Consider the following 17366-nt stretch of genomic DNA (forward strand, 5'->3'; position numbering starts at 1 on the left):
TCGTTTTTTGCACAAAGTTTTTGGTTAGTTTAAACACAGCCTGAGTGTTTAAAAAAAAAAAAAAAATAAAACACTACATCTACAAGACCCTTTGTGTGAGTGTGTTTAGCCATTCTTATTCTGGGAGCACGTTTGATACAAGTTCTTTTTTTTTTTTTTTTTAATTTGCTAAGATTTTGAAGGGTTATATAGTTAATACAACTTGCCAAATATTTCACTCTGTCATATGAGTAATAATTTATATTTGTATATCACAGGTGTGGCTGCAGTACCAATGCTTATGGGACATGCAAGCAGAAAACATTTACAACCGCCTGGGAGAGGACTTGAACAAGTGGCAGGCACTGCTCGTGCAGATCCGAAAGGCTAGAGGAACATTTGACAATGCTGAGACCAGGAAAGAGTTTGGACCTGTCATCATTGACTATGGAAAAGTAGGTTTTAGTGCTCCTTCTACACTATTTTTAGATATCTGGTCATTTATCTAACATACCAACATTTAGGTAGAAAGTCAAGAAAAATCTATGTGAATTTTAGTAGTGTAGTTTTCCTTAAGTGCAGTATTTTTGAAACAGAAATTATTATACTGTTCTGATGTATATCAACGGTTCCAGAACTGTGGGTTTGTGCGGGTGCAGCCTGCATTACGCGTTGTCATTTTTCAGTACGTTTATTCTAGTTACAGACACGGTGAACTTTTGTAAAAAGATGATTAGAGCCTCTAAGATAATGGGTTCAGAACAGTAAACATTTTTCAAAGTTTTATATCTTTTGTCAAGCTGTCACTCTTTCTTTAACCCTTTGTATTGTGTTGCGACAGGTTCAATCCAAAGTCAACTTGAAATACGATTCTTGGCACAAAGAGGTTCTCAGCAAGTTCGGCCAGATGCTTGGGCAGAACATGACAGAATTTCATTCACAGATTTCCAAAGTAAGAATCCATTGGTGAAAATCATCACTAATATTTTGCCCTTGGTTTTTGCTCCCTAATCACTTTTTTTTTTTTTTTTTCCCTCTTTTAGTCCCGACAAGAGCTGGAGCAACATTCAGTGGATACTGCCAGTACCTCGGATGCAGTGACCTTCATCACTTATGTACAGTCTTTGAAACGCAAGATAAAGCAGTTTGAGAAACAAGTTGATGTAAGTATTCTCTGGTCTAATTTGATTATACATACAGAAGTCCTGTATTATTCAGCTTCTTTCTGTAGCATCCATTTTCTTGCCACTTTGTTCCCAAACCGTATAGTTACTAATCAAGCTTTCTTTTTATATAGCTATACAGAAATGGACAGCGTTTGCTGGAGAAACAGCGCTTCCAGTTCCCATCATCCTGGCTTTATATCGATAACATCGAGGGTGAATGGGGCGCATTCAATGACATCATGCGAAGAAAGGATTCTGCCATACAGCAGCAGGTGGCCAATCTGCAGATGAAGATTGTTCAGGAGGACCGAGCAGTGGAGAGCCGTACCATTGACCTGCTCACTGACTGGGAGAAGACTAAGCCTGTTGCTGTAAGAATTTTTTTTTTTTTTTTCATTTATTTTACTCAGTAATATAAAACATTTTACCCAGTTGCAGCTTAGATTGAATGGGAGCACTGATCTAGTCTGAAAAACTGAATGCAGGAAGGCGTTCGGAGTACTAGCGACCTCAAATGATAACACATCATAAACTTAGTAATAGCATGCAGTGCCAAGCTGCGATATACAAAGCTAGCAAAGTATTTCCTCGTATTAAAAGAGGAATAGACTGCAGAGATGGAGACATAATCCTGCCCCTGTACAAAGCATTGGTTAGTAGTCTTTGCTACTACTCTGTACCAATTTGTTCTCCTTCAAAAGTAGTTTCTGTTTTTAAGAATTTTTCACATCCACTCTAACTGTGTATGACTTGTCAAACGCTGAAAAGTAAAATTCATGGGGCATGTCATGTTCAGGAACATTTTATGTATTTACATGTTTCAGGGTAACCTGCGTCCTGAGGATGCTCTCCAGGCTCTTACTATATATGAAGGAAAGTTTGGAAGGCTGAAAGATGACCGTGAGAAATGCGCAAAAGCAAAGGAAGCCTTGGAACTCACAGATACTGGACTTCTCAGTGGAAGTGAAGAACGAGTTCAGGTAAGCATTAATAATTCACCCATTGTTTGCAGTGAAAGATCCACATCATGCTTAGGTACTGATCCTGGGGTTTTTTTGTGTGATCTACAGGTGGCTTTGGAAGAATTACAAGACCTAAAGGGCGTTTGGTCTGAGCTGTCCAAAGTGTGGGAACAGATTGACCAAATGAAGGAGCAGCCATGGGTGTCTGTCCAACCACGCAAGGTACCAAATCTTCTCAACCTCAGTCTACATAAGAGTGGCTCCTATTCATCTGCATGCTGACAATCTTTAATTATTTTCATAGCTGCGTCAAAACCTGGATGGACTTCTGAACCAGCTGAAGAACTTCCCTGCCCGGTTGAGACAGTATGCATCCTACGAATACGTACAGAGACTGCTGAAGGGTTACATGAAGGTATAGCAATGACTTGGGAGTATTGATTGCCTTGTGCGTTTACTAAGTTGGCAAACATAACACTTGTCTTGCTTCCAGGTGAACATGCTGGTGATTGAGCTGAAGTCTGAAGCTTTGAAGGACAGACACTGGAAACAGCTGATGAAGAGACTGCATGTGAATTGGGTGGTGTCTGAACTCACCCTGGGTCAGATCTGGGATGTTGATTTGCAGAGGAACGAGGCCATTGTCAAAGATGTCTTGTTGGTCGCACAAGGAGAAATGGCTTTGGAGGAATTCTTGAAACAGGTACACCTCTTTATTTATTTTTGTTAGAGGGGTAAATTTTATTTTAAAAAGGGTCTGTATCCATTTTTTATGGCTGAACTGTGTATATTTAATAATATTATACATCAATCGATGCAGTAATATAATCCTTAAAACATAATTTCTAATGCTGCTAGTGTACCCTAATTTGGATTGGCCTCTTGTTCTTCCTGTTTGGGGCAGCATTAGCTGCCAGTTAGACTTTCTACATGCTGATTTGCTGACAACAAGCTAACAGGAGGAGAGAGCAGAAGGACGACTTGGTGTTCTGCTACCCCTTCTCTGAAAATTTTCAGACTGTCTGATAGGTGTGTGTCAAAGTGTTCTTAGTTTACTGACTCATTTAATATATATTTTTTTCAGATCCGAGAAGTATGGAACGCCTATGAGCTGGATCTGGTCAACTATCAAAACAAATGTCGCTTAATCCGTGGCTGGGATGACCTGTTCAACAAAGTCAAGGAGCACATCAACAGCGTTTCAGCCATGAAGCTGTCCCCATACTACAAGGTAGGACATTCTTTTCTGTAAACCTCTGCACAATTTTTCCAAGCCTTGGTTCATCATGACTTATTTCATCTTAATTTTTATATGCATCAGGTCTTTGAGGAAGATGCCCTGAGCTGGGAAGACAAGCTGAACAGGATCATGGCACTCTTCGATGTTTGGATTGACGTCCAAAGGCGCTGGGTGTACCTGGAGGGCATATTTACTGGCAGCGCTGACATCAAACACCTGCTACCTGTAGAAACCCAGCGTTTCCAGAGGTACCACTCTGCTAATGGTTGTAAATATGTATGTAATAGGCTGAGAACATAGTTCTGATCCTTCTGCTTTTGTTTCTTAGCATCAGCACTGAATTCCTGTCCCTCATGAAGAAAGTTACCAAATCGCCCCTGGTTATGGATGTTCTGAACATTCAGGGAGTGCAGAGATCATTGGAAAGGTTGGCTGATTTACTGGGAAAGATCCAAAAGGCACTGGGAGAGTATCTGGAAAGAGAGAGGTCTTCTTTCCCCAGGTAAGTGTTGCTTACAATTTGAAAGTCTGAGTAAAACTGAAACAAATAGCTGCATATACCACTAATACAGAATATAGACAAAAAAATGTTCATATTTTGCATTTCACTCTTCATAGATTCTACTTTGTTGGTGATGAAGATCTGCTGGAAATAATCGGCAACAGCAAGAACGTGGCCAAGCTGCAGAAACACTTCAAAAAGATGTTCGCTGGAGTCTCCAGTATCATCCTAAACGAGGACAGCTCTGTTGTTCTGGGAATCTCTTCCAGAGAAGGGGAGGAGGTATGTTTGTTTAATTGGTGCCAGGACCCACTTACTTAACTTTTGTTAGTAAGTAAAATGGTGTTTTAAAATTGAGTTATGAGCCCCAGGGATTATATTGAGAGCAAACAGTTCTTTTTAACTTACCCATGTATTTACCTGGTTTCTTGGCCACCTTTATTTGACTGATGTAAGTCAATTTAAAGTTATGTGGTGATTACAGTGATATAGTAGTCCATTGTTTTCCCCTGTTTGGCCTGGCATTTTTCAGTAACCAGCTGTGCTCTTGGCCGGGGGGGGAGTTACTGACTACTTGGGCCCTAAAACCTAGGCATTGAACATTTAGGGCATAATACAAAAATTATGGTAAAAATGGGACATAAGAGGATGGGCATTAGAAAATAGAATAAAGTAGTGAGGGTGGTAGAAAGCTGACATTTATAGGGGTTAGTGGATTTCAATAGCAGTGATAACTGGGAACAGTAAATTTGTTGTTTGTTGCCCTGCCAATTTTTGATTACCCACCAACAGATTCATAACACACAATGTAAATTCTGGGGAGAACAATGTAGTCCAAAAATAATAAAATAAATGTTTTTATAGGTGATGTTCAAAACTCCAGTGTCCATCACAGAACATCCGAAAATCAATGAATGGCTCACACTTGTGGAAAAAGAAATGAGGGTGACTTTGGCCAAGCTGTTGGCCGAATCTGTCACTGAAGTAGAGATCTTTGGAAAGTCCACAGCAATTGATTCTGCCACCTACATCTCTTGGATTGACAAGTACCAGGTAAAATGTTTGAACATTCTTACAACAGGGATGTCTTTCAGCTTTTCTTGGTTTCACTTTTTCCTAGCAGGGCTAATGTTTGCTTGGAGTTCTATCAATGTGTTGTGTTTGCATGGATTTTCTTGTTTTTTTTTTTGTTTGGTTTTTTTTGGATGCTTTCACCTTTCTAATTCTGTAATAGACTGATGTTTTATTCCTCAGACTGCATTATTTTTCATGTTTTATGAGTTGCTCTAATTGATAGTTAAAAGATTGTATTGAATGCCATTGGTTCTTGTAAAATATATGGTATAGGTCAATTTAAATGCATACAATACTTGATTTATCTGTTTCTAAATGTAGGCTCAGCTGGTGGTCCTGTCGGCTCAGATCGCCTGGTCAGAGAATGTCGAGTCTGCTCTCACCGGGATGTCAAATGGTGACGCAAGTGACTTTGGTCCTCTGCAGTCTGTGTTGACCAACGTGGAGGCTACATTGAATGTTTTGGCAGATTCAGTGTTGATGGAACAACCACCCTTGCGCAGACGAAAGCTTGAGCACCTGGTAAGAGGCTTTTATTGTAAGCCTTGCATTGTTTAGCTTGAGATTTTGTTAACACTATTGAATGTTTGTAATGTACTTTACAGATCACGGAACTGGTCCACCAGAGAGATGTCACAAGATCTCTAATTAAGATCAAAGTTGACCATTCCAAATCCTTTGAGTGGCTCTGTCAGATGAGGTTTTACTTCGATCCAAAACAGACAGATGTCTTGCAGCAACTCTCTATCCAGATGGCAAATGCCAAATTCAACTATGGCTTTGAGTACCTGGGTGTGCAGGACAAGCTTGTGCAGACCCCTCTGACAGATCGCTGCTACCTGACCATGACTCAGGCTCTGGAGGCCAGGCTTGGAGGGTCACCTTTTGGTGAGTATATCTTGCTTTAATATGTATAGCATTTTACCATTGTCTGCTATTCATTTTATTACCTTGTCCATTCTATAATCAGGTCCTGCTGGTACTGGAAAAACTGAATCCGTCAAGGCCCTTGGACACCAGCTTGGCCGTTTTGTGCTTGTTTTCAACTGTGATGAAACTTTTGACTTCCAGGTATGTTTATTGAACTTTGTTGTAACATAGACATCAGTCCTAAACTGTTTTTCTTCCTTTAACTTATCTTACTCTTCCTTTGTAGGCTATGGGCCGTATCTTTGTGGGTCTGTGCCAAGTCGGAGCTTGGGGTTGCTTTGACGAGTTCAACAGATTGGAGGAACGCATGCTGTCTGCTGTTTCTCAACAAGTGCAATGTATCCAAGAGGCCCTGAGGGAGCACTCTAATCCAAACAGAGACAGGAGTAAGACTTTTTATCTTTGTGAACCATGCATAGTGAGCACACATACTATTACTTGTAAACAATGTCTGTTTTCATATTTAGTCAATACTTCATACTGTGATGTATTACTGTCAGTCTGGAACATGTCAAGGGGAACTTTGGAAGAATTTAGTTTTGCTTTACCCTCGGTAGTCTCTAATAACAGATATGTGATATCAGATAATCGGCACAGCACAAACTGTTCAGTAAAATAAAATAGTTTAGCATTTTCTGAATTTTGGACAGAATATATATGATGGGGAACTCCTAAAATGTAAAGGGGTAATTTTTCTACCTATTTTAGTGTGCAGGGTTGAGGTTGCAGCATTACTTTCATAAATTGCTATTCGATAACTTACAGCTTCTTTTTTGCTTAGGTCTCACAATCACCTGTGAACTGTTGAACAAGCAAGTGAAAGTCAGCCCTGACATGGCCATCTTCATCACCATGAACCCTGGTTATGCTGGTAGATCCAACTTGCCAGACAACTTGAAGAAGCTATTCCGCAGCTTGGCTATGACCAAACCCGACCGCCAACTGATTGCACAGGTCATGTTGTACTCTCAAGGCTTCCGTACAGCAGAAGTGCTTGCCAACAAGATTGTGCCTTTCTTCAAGTGAGTTTTGTAAATTGCATTTGTGCTTTGTCACACTCAACTGGGCTAGTTATGCAATGTGTGAGATGCTTAGCTGTTTATCCAAATACCTTCCTCATTTCCTCAAATGCCAATCTTTATAGTGACATGGCTGACTTGAGCTTCCTAATGAAATTAATGAGGTCATGAATATATTAAAGAAGATGTTGATCGGTCAGAAGTATGGAGCGAAGTGTGAAAGATTATGATGACACTCTTGATACATAGCTCTATTATTGCATTGATAAATGAGAACTATCACAGACCATAATGGTACACAATCCCTTCTTTGTATAGGCTGTGTGATGAGCAGCTGTCATCTCAAAGTCACTACGACTTTGGTCTGCGAGCTTTGAAGAGTGTCTTGGTGAGCGCTGGCAATGTCAAGAGAGAGCGCATTCAGAAGATCAAAAAGGAGAAACAAGAACGCGGAGAGGCAGTTGATGAAGGAGAAGTAGCAGAAAACCTGCCTGAACAAGAGGTACAACTTTTTCACCTATTCTACTTTTTAAGGTGTAAAAATATATTCTGCAGTTTTATAACATACATATACTTTGCTTTTCTTCTGTAGATTCTCATTCAGAGTGTCTGTGAAACCATGGTACCCAAGCTGGTGGCCGAAGACATTCCTCTTCTGTTCTCTCTACTGTCTGATGTGTTCCCAGGTGTCCAGTATCACCGCGGAGAAATGACCGCACTTCGGGAAGAGCTCAAGAAGGTCTGCCAGGAGATGTACCTGACCTACGGAGATGGTGAAGAAGTTGGTGGCATGTGGGTGGAAAAGGTAATGCATTCAACTTTTTTGCAAATGCTTTTTATTTATGTAATTGTATAGAATTTGATGCCGTAATGGCCAAGAATTTTTACATACTCCTTGTTGGCTATTTGTTTAGAATGTAGGAAGTGCATGATGAAACTTGCATAGAAACGAAAGGGGTCCAAGTTCTAAAAGGAGTTGGACTGACAACTCATGCAGCCAAAGCTATGTTGTAAATTTAACACACATTTTTAAACTGCAACAGTTTAGAGAATTCTGAACCGGTATTTTCACACAAATTCTATATATACATTTGTTTTGGTGCTTTGGTAAAGGTTTGATGGGAATATATACCTGATTAGCATTTGGCAAGATGTGCAATAGAAAGAATTGTAACTTGCAACCGTCAAAATGACAGAGGTACCATATTTTTCACCTAATTGTAAAGGGCAAACAAGACTATTTAGTAAGAGGTTTTTAACTGTTTTTTAGTTGATGGCAGTGACATATGCCAATGTGCTGTAGTAAGTGGTACTGCCATATATCTGTTATCGGAGGTAGCTGCTAGGGGGTGGTACCGTGGTCCATAAGTAGCAGGGTCCTTGATTTATCAACCTTTTAGAGTTTTAAAGTCTCCGGTGAACAAATAGTGCCTCAACTAGCTCTTAAAGTTCCTATAATAAGTCCTGTATCTTGCTGTATTTCACTGCTGCTACAGGTTTCATATAGGCAACAATGCTTAAGGACCATTTATTTACCCATTTCCCCTTCTCTTAGGTTCTTCAACTGTACCAGATCACACAAATCAACCATGGCTTGATGATGGTTGGCCCTTCTGGCAGTGGAAAGAGTATGGCCTGGAGAGTGTTGCTCAAAGCCCTAGAAAGGTTGGAAGGTGTAGAGGGAGTTGCTCACATCATCGATCCTAAAGCTATCAGCAAAGACCATCTGTATGGTACCCTGGATCCAAACACCAGAGAATGGACTGATGGGCTGTTCACCCATGTTCTCAGAAAGTAAGTGTTGAAAAATCTGTCATGCACACTAGGCCAGAAGTCTGCCCCTTTTTGGGCCCAGGGACATTTTCAGGCAGTCAGTTTCTAGCTGGAGTATTGGAACGGTAAATCTCTAGTCTGGAAGTCTGGTGTAATTCTGCAAAGATGCAACTGGGATATAGTTAGGTATAATATCCAGATGTAACCCAACTCTTCAGTAACTACCCAAAAACAGCTGCGATGTGCCCAGCTAAAAAAGGGCTGAGGGAGAACATTCAGAGCCAAAAAAAAAAACAACTTTATCCTATAGGGGTTAACCTCTCCTCATGGCATTGACTAGTTAGTCTTGGCTTAGTAACTCTGATTTAGCTGATTTAGTGTAGACTATTTGGTTTCCATTCATGTTTAAGAGACATTTAATGTGCAGAAGACTTTTTACATTTTAAACCTGTCTGGGTTGTAGGATCATCGACAATGTCAGAGGAGAGCTTCAGAAGCGTCAGTGGATAATCTTCGATGGTGATGTGGATCCTGAGTGGGTTGAAAATTTGAATTCCGTCTTAGATGACAACAAACTGCTCACACTTCCCAATGGAGAGCGTCTCAGCCTGCCACCAAATGTAAATATTAAAGGCTTAAATAATACAAATTTTTGTTTATTTTAAAACCATGAGCAAACCTAGTCCTGGGCTATTTTTTTTCTGTCTTACTTGGTAATCTTGCTTTTTTTTGTTTTTTGTTTTTTTTTTTGTCTATAGTTTTCCTAAGAGTTTGAGAATTATCTTCAAGCTGTCAGTAACACAGTTGCAAAAGTTGTTTGTGTACCTAAAATATTGGATTTCATTAACTATGAACTTTTTTATTGATGGCTTTAATTAATTTTTAGGTGAGGATCATGTTTGAAGTCCAGGACCTGAAGTATGCTACTTTGGCAACTGTGTCCAGATGTGGCATGGTCTGGTTCAGTGAAGACGTTCTGAGCACAGACATGATTTTCAACAACTTCCTGGCCCGGATGCGCAGCATTCCACTGGATGAGGGAGAAGATGAGGCTACACGCAGAAGGAAGGGCAAAGAAGATGAAGGGGAGGAATCTGCTTCTCCAATGCTACAGGTCAGTGTAAATTACAGCTGGTCACACTGCAGAGCATGCATGAATAAATACAAGATGCAGTCTTAGTCTCCAAATAAATGTGTTTTTCCATTATTGGCAAAGGTGGCGTTTCCTCTTACTATGTCACTCAAACATGATGATTGGGACAGTAAAAGAAAACTGATAGACTGTTTTCCTTACTTGTTAGGTTTCATAAATATAAAATGTCTTTTAGATCCAGCGAGATGCAGCAACTGTACTGCAGCCATATTTCACATCAAATTTTTTTTTTTTTTTTTTTTTTTTTTTTTTTAAGCCTATATTTCTTAAACTTTTAGGAAAACTATCTTCAAGTTGTCAGTCACACAGTTGCAAAAGTTGTTTGTGTACCTAAAATATTGGATTTCATGAGCTATGAACTTTTTTATTGATGGCTTAATTAATTTTTAGGTGAGGATCATGTTTGAAGTGCAGGACCTGAAGTATGCTACTTTGGCAACTGTGTCCAGATGTGGCATGGTCTGGTTCAGTGAGGACGTTCTGAGCACAGACATGATTTTCAACAACTTCCTGGCCCGGATGCGCAGCATCCCACTGGATGAGGGAGAAGATGAGGCTACACGCAGAAGGAAGGGCAAAGAAGATGAAGGGGAAGAATCTGCTTCTCCAATGCTACAGGTCAGTGTAAAGTACAGCTGGTCAAACTGCAGAGCATGCATGAATAAATACAAGATGGAGTCTTATAGTCTCCAATATGATAGTCACTCAAGCATGATTATTGGGACAGTAATAGAAAATTGATAGGCTGTTTTCCTTACTTGTTAGGTTTCATAAATATAAAATGTCTTTTAGATCCAGCGAGATGCAGCAACTGTACTGCAGCCATATTTCACATCAAATGGGTTGGTTATCAAAGCTCTTGAGCATGCCTTCAAGCTGGAACACATCATGGACCTGACTCGTTTGCGCTGCTTGGGCTCCCTCTTCTCCATGATGCACCAGGCCTGCCGTAATATCGCTCAGTACAACGCCAACCACCCAGATTTTCCAATGCAGATTGATCAGCTGGAACGCTACATGCAGGTAATCTGGCCAGGAACTCCAGACTGTTAAATATTCTTACTTGATTGCTACATGTCTATAATGTGTTTCATGCAGTGGTATCAGTGTTGCTCAACCTCTGAGCTCATTTTCTGCCTTCTCGGGTTTAGTCTTTATTACAATGAACATCAGGTGATTGCACATGGATGTTTTGGGTATCCTACAAAACTTTACTTGATGGAGTTTAGGTAATGTAAAGGTACCTTTTCATATCTAAAAAAAACAGTTTTGTTATCTGTGTTGCATCCAGTGGAAGAAGCTACAGAGCGATGGCGTTCATTGAGGAACTGTACAATTTGTCACCTGCTAACAGATGTTGGACAATAGTCTGTACATGTTCCAGAATGTATCCAGATCACAAGAGAATATGACTACAGCCAATAGCAGTAAAGGGGATCTCTCTTGTCCTATATAGCTCTCCTAATGTAACAAGCTTCACTAAGCACTTTTTTAAATCTAACTGACCTATTCACTACAATATCTCAGAAATCTGTCCCCCTTTGAGGGGAGACATAACATATGCTGTAAATGGCTTCCTCAAGACGTCAACACCTAGATCTGGAAGAATCAGAAGTTTAGGAGTTGTCTCTAAATATTCTTCAAGCAGATCGGCAGCATAATTAAAATACATTGAACTCATACATTGTTTTTCTGTGTCACTTGCAATACAGTGCTGGGGGTGGGCATAGGCATATCTAAGGTTTTTTTGCTAATTGATCTAAAACATCACAAGCCCTGGCAAAATTTCTTGCCCAAGAAATTATTTATTCAACATGTCTGTAGCGCTCCTTCATGGGTTGTTCAAAAGTTATAATTTGAGGTCTTACTTGCACTGTAGAAAACATTAAGAGCTGAAATCCTTGATAGAATGTAGAGTACATTGCATGGTTTTTTTTTTTTAAACTAAACCTTTTTAAGTTCAGTTTTCTGTCTGCTTTTTAAAATTTAGTTTTTTTTTTTTATTGGTAACCATTTGATCCTTTATAAACATGGTTTTCTTCTAGCGTTTCTTGATTTACGCTATCCTGTGGTCATTCTCCGGAGATGGACGTTTGAAGATTAGAGCAGAGCTTGGAGAATACATCAGGCGGATAACTACCATCCCTCTCCCAACTACACCCAACATACCAATTATCGACTATGAGGTAAGGATAAAGTAACAGATATCTTCGTACAAGATTCTGCCTGCTCTATACACAGACTTATATTTATCCTGTGCTCTTTAGGTTTCCATCACTGGAGAATGGCTGTCATGGCAGTCTAAAGTTCCACAGATTGAAGTTGAGACTCACAAAGTTGCATCACCAGATGTTGTTGTGCCCACTCTGGACACTGTCCGTCATGAAGCTCTCCTATACACTTGGCTGGCTGAACACAAGCCTCTGGTGCTGTGTGGGCCCCCTGGCTCTGGAAAAACAATGACATTGTTCAGTGCTCTGAGAGCTCTGCCTGATATGGAGGTGAGAAAATCAACTCTTCTAGACCATGGTTTTTAGTGCTTGTATTATCTATGGAACTTTGCATGACTAATCTTTTTCCCTCCACAGGTCGTTGGTCTGAACTTTTCTAGTGCCACCACCCCAGAACTGTTGCTGAAGACATTTGATCACTACTGCGAGTACCGCCGAACACCCAATGGCGTGGTCTTGGCACCTGTTCAGCTTGGAAAGTGGCTGGTGCTTTTCTGTGATGAAATCAACTTGCCAGACATGGACAAATATGGCACCCAGAGAGTTATCTCTTTCATCAGACAGGTAGGAGGAACTGTTGTCATACCATTGTGGTTATCCAAGCCGCTCTTAAAATATTATTTAGTCAGACAATGTTAAGAGAAGGATTCAAAATGCTGAGTGGCATTCTGTGCTTTTGGCAGTAGGATTTTTTGCTTTACATTGAATGCATGTTGGAATAGCTGTATCTGTTCAGTCTGTATCATTTGAAAAGGATAAATTTACTTTTTACCCCCAACATAATTTTAAATTGCCTTCCCTCTCCACAGATGCACTTTTGCTCAATCCAGCAGTCGGTCGTTCTGCTGTTTGTTTAACCCCCTAGCGGTAATCCCAAGTCACAATCGGGGTCGCTTTAAACTTTAAAAAACCCACTTACCCTGCTCTGTCGGCGTCCCCTGGCATACTGCTGGTCTTGGCAGATCCTAGGGACACGTCGTCCTCCGATCTCCAGCCGCGAACTGGAGAGACCATCTCCCGGTTTTCCCGGTGACATCGGTGTTGGCTGGAGGAGCAGAGGGAAATTCAAATAATTTTGTATTGGATTCAAAATTTTGTATCCCACCCCCTTCCCTTTGTGGAAGGGGAGGGGGTAGGATAGGTGAGCCCAAGGGAGTAAGAGAAATTGCTTTTACTTTATTGAAAAAACCTTATTGTATTATTCATCTTTTTTTAGATGGTTGAACATGGTGGCTTCTACAGGACCTCAGATCAGACTTGGGTGAAACTGGAAAGAATACAGTTTGTAGGAGCTTGCAACCCTCCAACAGACCCTGGAAGAAAGCCTCTGTCACACAGGTATAGTTGTGACTGAGACTGAAAGACTGAATGTTGACATTGACGTCGTAAATGATACCATCGAATGTGCCTAGATTTTTTTGGTGGCGTAGGACTGTTTATGAAAACCTTCTAAATAGAAATCATTTAGTATCTGCTGTCATCATTTGTCAACCACTACACACTTTTTTTCCTGCATGAAAAGTTTAACCTTTTATCAGTTTGAAGGTAATCTAAAAACTTCCCTAATGGTGATTTCTTCACATTTCTCCAGATTTTTGCGCCATGTCCCAGTGGTGTACGTGGACTATCCTGGACCTGCCTCACTGACTCAGATCTATGGAACCTTCAACCGTGCCATGCTAAGACTTATTCCCTCTCTGCGCACCTATGCAGAGCCACTGACCGCTGCCATGGTGGAGTTCTACACTATGTCCCAGGTAGCAACTAAATTATTTTATTGGCAAAAAAGTATTACTCTTGGCTTGTATTTTTAACTGTATAGAGAGGCTGCAGCCTAATCATGATTTGTATTATTTGCCAGGAGAGATTTACTCAAGATATTCAGCCGCATTACATTTACTCACCCCGTGAGATGACACGATGGGTGAGGGGTATTTTTGAAGCCTTGAGGCCACTGGAAACCCTCCCTGTTGAAGGACTGATCAGAATTTGGGCCCATGAAGCACTTCGTCTCTTCCAAGACAGGTAGGTGTACTCATTATTGCTTAGTATAACATATGTACAGTAAAACTTTTCAGGTATGTTAATTGAGTTTATTTGGAAATAGGCTTGTTGAAGATGAGGAGAGGCGCTGGACAGATGAAAACATTGACATGGTTGCACTTAAACACTTCCCTAATGTTGAGAAAGAAAAGGCTCTGAGCAGACCCATCCTTTACAGCAACTGGCTGTCCAAGGTATGTGACCTGATCTTTGATACGGCATGAAAAAGTGTTTGGTATACTTTTTGAAACATTTTAGTCCAGATTGGAGCTTCTGGAGCTGTTCAAATATGATGTAGTAAACAATTTTGGTTAGCTGTAGTTGATCTTAGCCGAGAAGTTGTCTTGCTACAACATTCTTTTCAAACACTGCAACAAGAAAAGGCTGTGATTGACCTTTTCTACCTATAGTTTATATGCACCCTAACTACAGAAAGTGGTTCAAACACAACCTTTGAACTGTCGTGTATTACTTGATGAAAGTCAATAAGATTTTGCACTTGGCTGTTTTTACAAACATGTCGGGTGCAGAAAATCCACACCTATCGACATGAGTACTAGATTTCATGATTTTTATTTTGCTAGGATTACATCCCAGTCGACCAAGAAGAGCTGAGAGATTACGTCAAAGCTCGTCTGAAGGTCTTTTATGAAGAAGAGTTGGATGTACCTCTTGTATTGTTCAATGAAGTACTGGATCATGTGCTAAGAATTGACAGGTGAGTTAAATCACAAAGCTTTCCCCTGCATTTGCTTGAGTCTATCACACTGCCAGACTTGCAAGCATCAGATTTGTTATTAATAGTACATGCAGGTTTCTAGTACATACATTTTTCTTAAAAGTCCACTTGGGGGTAGGTGTAATCCTTTCATGTCAGGTAATCTTGCTTTTTTGTTTTATAGAATTTTCCGACAACCACAAGGTCACTTACTTCTCATTGGAGTGAGTGGAGCTGGAAAGACCACATTGTCCCGTTTTGTTGCTTGGATGAATGGTCTTAGTGTTTACCAGATCAAGGTAGGAGATTTAAATATTGGATGTGTTAAAAGTTTTTTGTCTTGTATCTTATTAACACACTTTTTTTTAACATACCTTATTTTTGACCTTTCATCTCTGGGTCTCTGAGCCTCTCTGTGTAATATATTAAAATCATGACTGGTACCAACCCACGTGTTGTATGCTGAGCCTCTGGGATTGAAATAACTCATATCTAAGCTAGAAAGGAAAGGTCTAGATAATGCCGTTTGTCCTCCATCCACAAATTGAGCTGGGCTCTATCTGACTTGCTGCAGCAGCTTGACTGTCATTCTGCAGTCTAATCAAACAAATTAACCCCTAACCTCTCCCTTTTTCCCCTCAAGAGCATGTCTGCATTTCCTTTGCCATCACCAGCTTGTAAAATTCTTGGCAAAGGCAATAAGCACTCCTGGAACTACATCTCCAAAGAGCCTTTTCCTTAGTTACAGTGTGTGGCAAGCTCTTTGGAGTCGAGGTAGTAGCATTGCTTTCCTGGTGACGCAATAAATGTATTCATATAGAGGGAAGTATATATAGCAGCATAAAAATTCAGGCATGGCTGTCAAGGCTGCTTGGGATTTAAGTGCTGAAAAGCAAATGTTGATGATTTCCGGAAAATCGTTAGGCACATTTCTGCTTTTAGGATAATAAAAGAAGACAACATATACAGGTTAAGACTTGTAGTTTTTTTCAGTTTTGTGCTTTATTTTACACAGGTACACAGGAAGTACACAGGGGAAGACTTCGATGAAGACCTAAGAACTGTGTTGAGGCGGTCTGGCTGCAAGAATGACAAGATTGCATTTATCATGGATGAGTCCAATGTTCTGGACTCTGGATTCCTTGAGAGAATGAACACTTTACTAGCCAACGGCGAGGTAAGTTTGTTTCCTCTCATCTCTTGGTGTTTATAGCATGTTTATCCAGGTCCTATTCTTATCATTTTCTATGTGTTTCCTAAATATAGGTTCCTGGTTTGTTTGAGGGTGACGAGTATTCTACACTCATGACACAGTGCAAGGAAGGAGCTCAGAAAGAAGGCCTCATGCTTGACTCACATGAAGAACTTTACAAATGGTTCACTAGTCAGGTTATCCGCAATCTGCATGTGGTCTTCACCATGAACCCATCCTCGGAAGGGCTGAAGGACAGAGCTGCTACATCTCCAGCTCTGTTTAACAGGTTTGTGACCCTAAAACCACTTCTGCAATACAGGTCTCCTGCTTGGCTTTAAATACTAATTTGCTTTTCTCTGTTTAAGATGCGTACTGAACTGGTTCGGTGACTGGTCAACAGAAGCACTCTATCAAGTTGGCAAGGAGTTCACAAGTAAAATGGACCTTGAGAAGCCAAACTATATTGTCCCAGACTACATGCCTGTGGTCTACGACAAACTGCCCCAGCCTCCTTCTCATCGGGAGGCCATTGTCAATGGCTGTGTGTTTGTTCACCAAACACTTCACCAGGTACGTTGCATAGGTTTTAAATGCAAGCTGGCCTCTTGCAATGTTCTGTCTAGCTGTTCTGAGAGAAAGCGGTTTCTCTAGTTCTCCTGCATACACTGTACAAATACATGTTCTGAAAGAGAGCAGAAACATCACTTCAGCAATCTGTTTCTTTTTCTTCACTCACATGCACAGCACAGTGGTTGTGACTAACGTTGCTTAGCTGCATTTCAGCTTTAAACCCTTTCAGAAGCCAATACTGGATTGAACATTTTGCACATTTTTCTGGCTTTCTATAGAAATGGTTTCGGTGTACTCCTGAATTACTTGTTTCTGACAGAAGTCTGTATTATTTTTCCCCCAGGCAAATGCTCGACTTGCCAAGAGAGGTGGCAGAACAATGGCCATCACACCCCGCCATTACTTGGACTTTATAAACCACTATGCAGATCTGTTTAATGAGAAACGTAGCGAGCTGGAGGAGCAACAGATGCATTTGAATGTCGGTCTGCGAAAGATTAAAGAGACTGTGGATCAGGTTTGTAAATAATAGAAGCTTTTTTAATGGCATAGACCCACTAAATTGCTGTTGGACTCTGTTTTAGTTTTTGAAACTTCATTTAATAGGATTAGATTACCATTACAAAAGGATTCTGAAGGCAATTCAAGAATACTTAAAGCAGATTTTGAACGTCAGGCAGGGTATGCTTCTTTAATTGTGGTCCCCTTAAAATATATTTTATTTAATTCTTATGCTATTTGCAGCATATGTATACTTTTATCCAGTGTTTTACTAAGGGGAGAGCTCCTTGAATATTCTCTCTCATGAGAA

General features: G+C 40.4%; 1 protein-coding gene across 3 annotated transcripts in view; it reads left to right on the plus strand.

Moving 5' to 3' along the window:
* The window catches only part of DYNC1H1 (dynein cytoplasmic 1 heavy chain 1), a 51649-nt gene that overhangs the window by 11619 nt on the left and 22664 nt on the right, over nucleotides 1-17366 (plus strand). For 2 of the 3 annotated variants that reach the window (XM_072428129.1, XM_072428130.1), the window contains exons 13-49: nucleotides 258-434; nucleotides 821-931; nucleotides 1023-1142; nucleotides 1277-1516; nucleotides 1970-2125; nucleotides 2216-2329; nucleotides 2412-2522; nucleotides 2601-2810; nucleotides 3192-3338; nucleotides 3429-3595; nucleotides 3676-3849; nucleotides 3966-4131; nucleotides 4714-4902; nucleotides 5245-5445; nucleotides 5529-5811; nucleotides 5894-5994; nucleotides 6080-6239; nucleotides 6635-6875; nucleotides 7191-7374; nucleotides 7465-7677; nucleotides 8428-8666; nucleotides 9109-9265; nucleotides 10189-10416; nucleotides 10591-10821; nucleotides 11844-11984; nucleotides 12066-12299; nucleotides 12387-12593; nucleotides 13246-13367; nucleotides 13621-13786; nucleotides 13891-14054; nucleotides 14137-14266; nucleotides 14657-14790; nucleotides 14975-15089; nucleotides 15806-15967; nucleotides 16057-16271; nucleotides 16351-16555; nucleotides 16899-17072. In XM_072428129.1, coding sequence (XP_072284230.1) covers nucleotides 258-434; nucleotides 821-931; nucleotides 1023-1142; nucleotides 1277-1516; nucleotides 1970-2125; nucleotides 2216-2329; nucleotides 2412-2522; nucleotides 2601-2810; nucleotides 3192-3338; nucleotides 3429-3595; nucleotides 3676-3849; nucleotides 3966-4131; nucleotides 4714-4902; nucleotides 5245-5445; nucleotides 5529-5811; nucleotides 5894-5994; nucleotides 6080-6239; nucleotides 6635-6875; nucleotides 7191-7374; nucleotides 7465-7677; nucleotides 8428-8666; nucleotides 9109-9265; nucleotides 10189-10416; nucleotides 10591-10821; nucleotides 11844-11984; nucleotides 12066-12299; nucleotides 12387-12593; nucleotides 13246-13367; nucleotides 13621-13786; nucleotides 13891-14054; nucleotides 14137-14266; nucleotides 14657-14790; nucleotides 14975-15089; nucleotides 15806-15967; nucleotides 16057-16271; nucleotides 16351-16555; nucleotides 16899-17072 — 6489 coding nt within the window. Of the gene's footprint in view, nucleotides 1-257; nucleotides 435-820; nucleotides 932-1022; nucleotides 1143-1276; nucleotides 1517-1969; nucleotides 2126-2215; nucleotides 2330-2411; nucleotides 2523-2600; nucleotides 2811-3191; nucleotides 3339-3428; nucleotides 3596-3675; nucleotides 3850-3965; nucleotides 4132-4713; nucleotides 4903-5244; nucleotides 5446-5528; nucleotides 5812-5893; nucleotides 5995-6079; nucleotides 6240-6634; nucleotides 6876-7190; nucleotides 7375-7464; nucleotides 7678-8427; nucleotides 8667-9108; nucleotides 9266-9531; nucleotides 9760-10188; nucleotides 10417-10590; nucleotides 10822-11843; nucleotides 11985-12065; nucleotides 12300-12386; nucleotides 12594-13245; nucleotides 13368-13620; nucleotides 13787-13890; nucleotides 14055-14136; nucleotides 14267-14656; nucleotides 14791-14974; nucleotides 15090-15805; nucleotides 15968-16056; nucleotides 16272-16350; nucleotides 16556-16898; nucleotides 17073-17366 lie in introns of all 3 variants that reach the window. The other variant, XM_072428131.1, reaches the window with a different exon arrangement.

This window comes from Pyxicephalus adspersus, chromosome 12 (assembly GCF_032062135.1).
Source record: "Pyxicephalus adspersus chromosome 12, UCB_Pads_2.0, whole genome shotgun sequence".
Taxonomy (NCBI): Eukaryota; Metazoa; Chordata; class Amphibia; order Anura; family Pyxicephalidae; genus Pyxicephalus; species Pyxicephalus adspersus.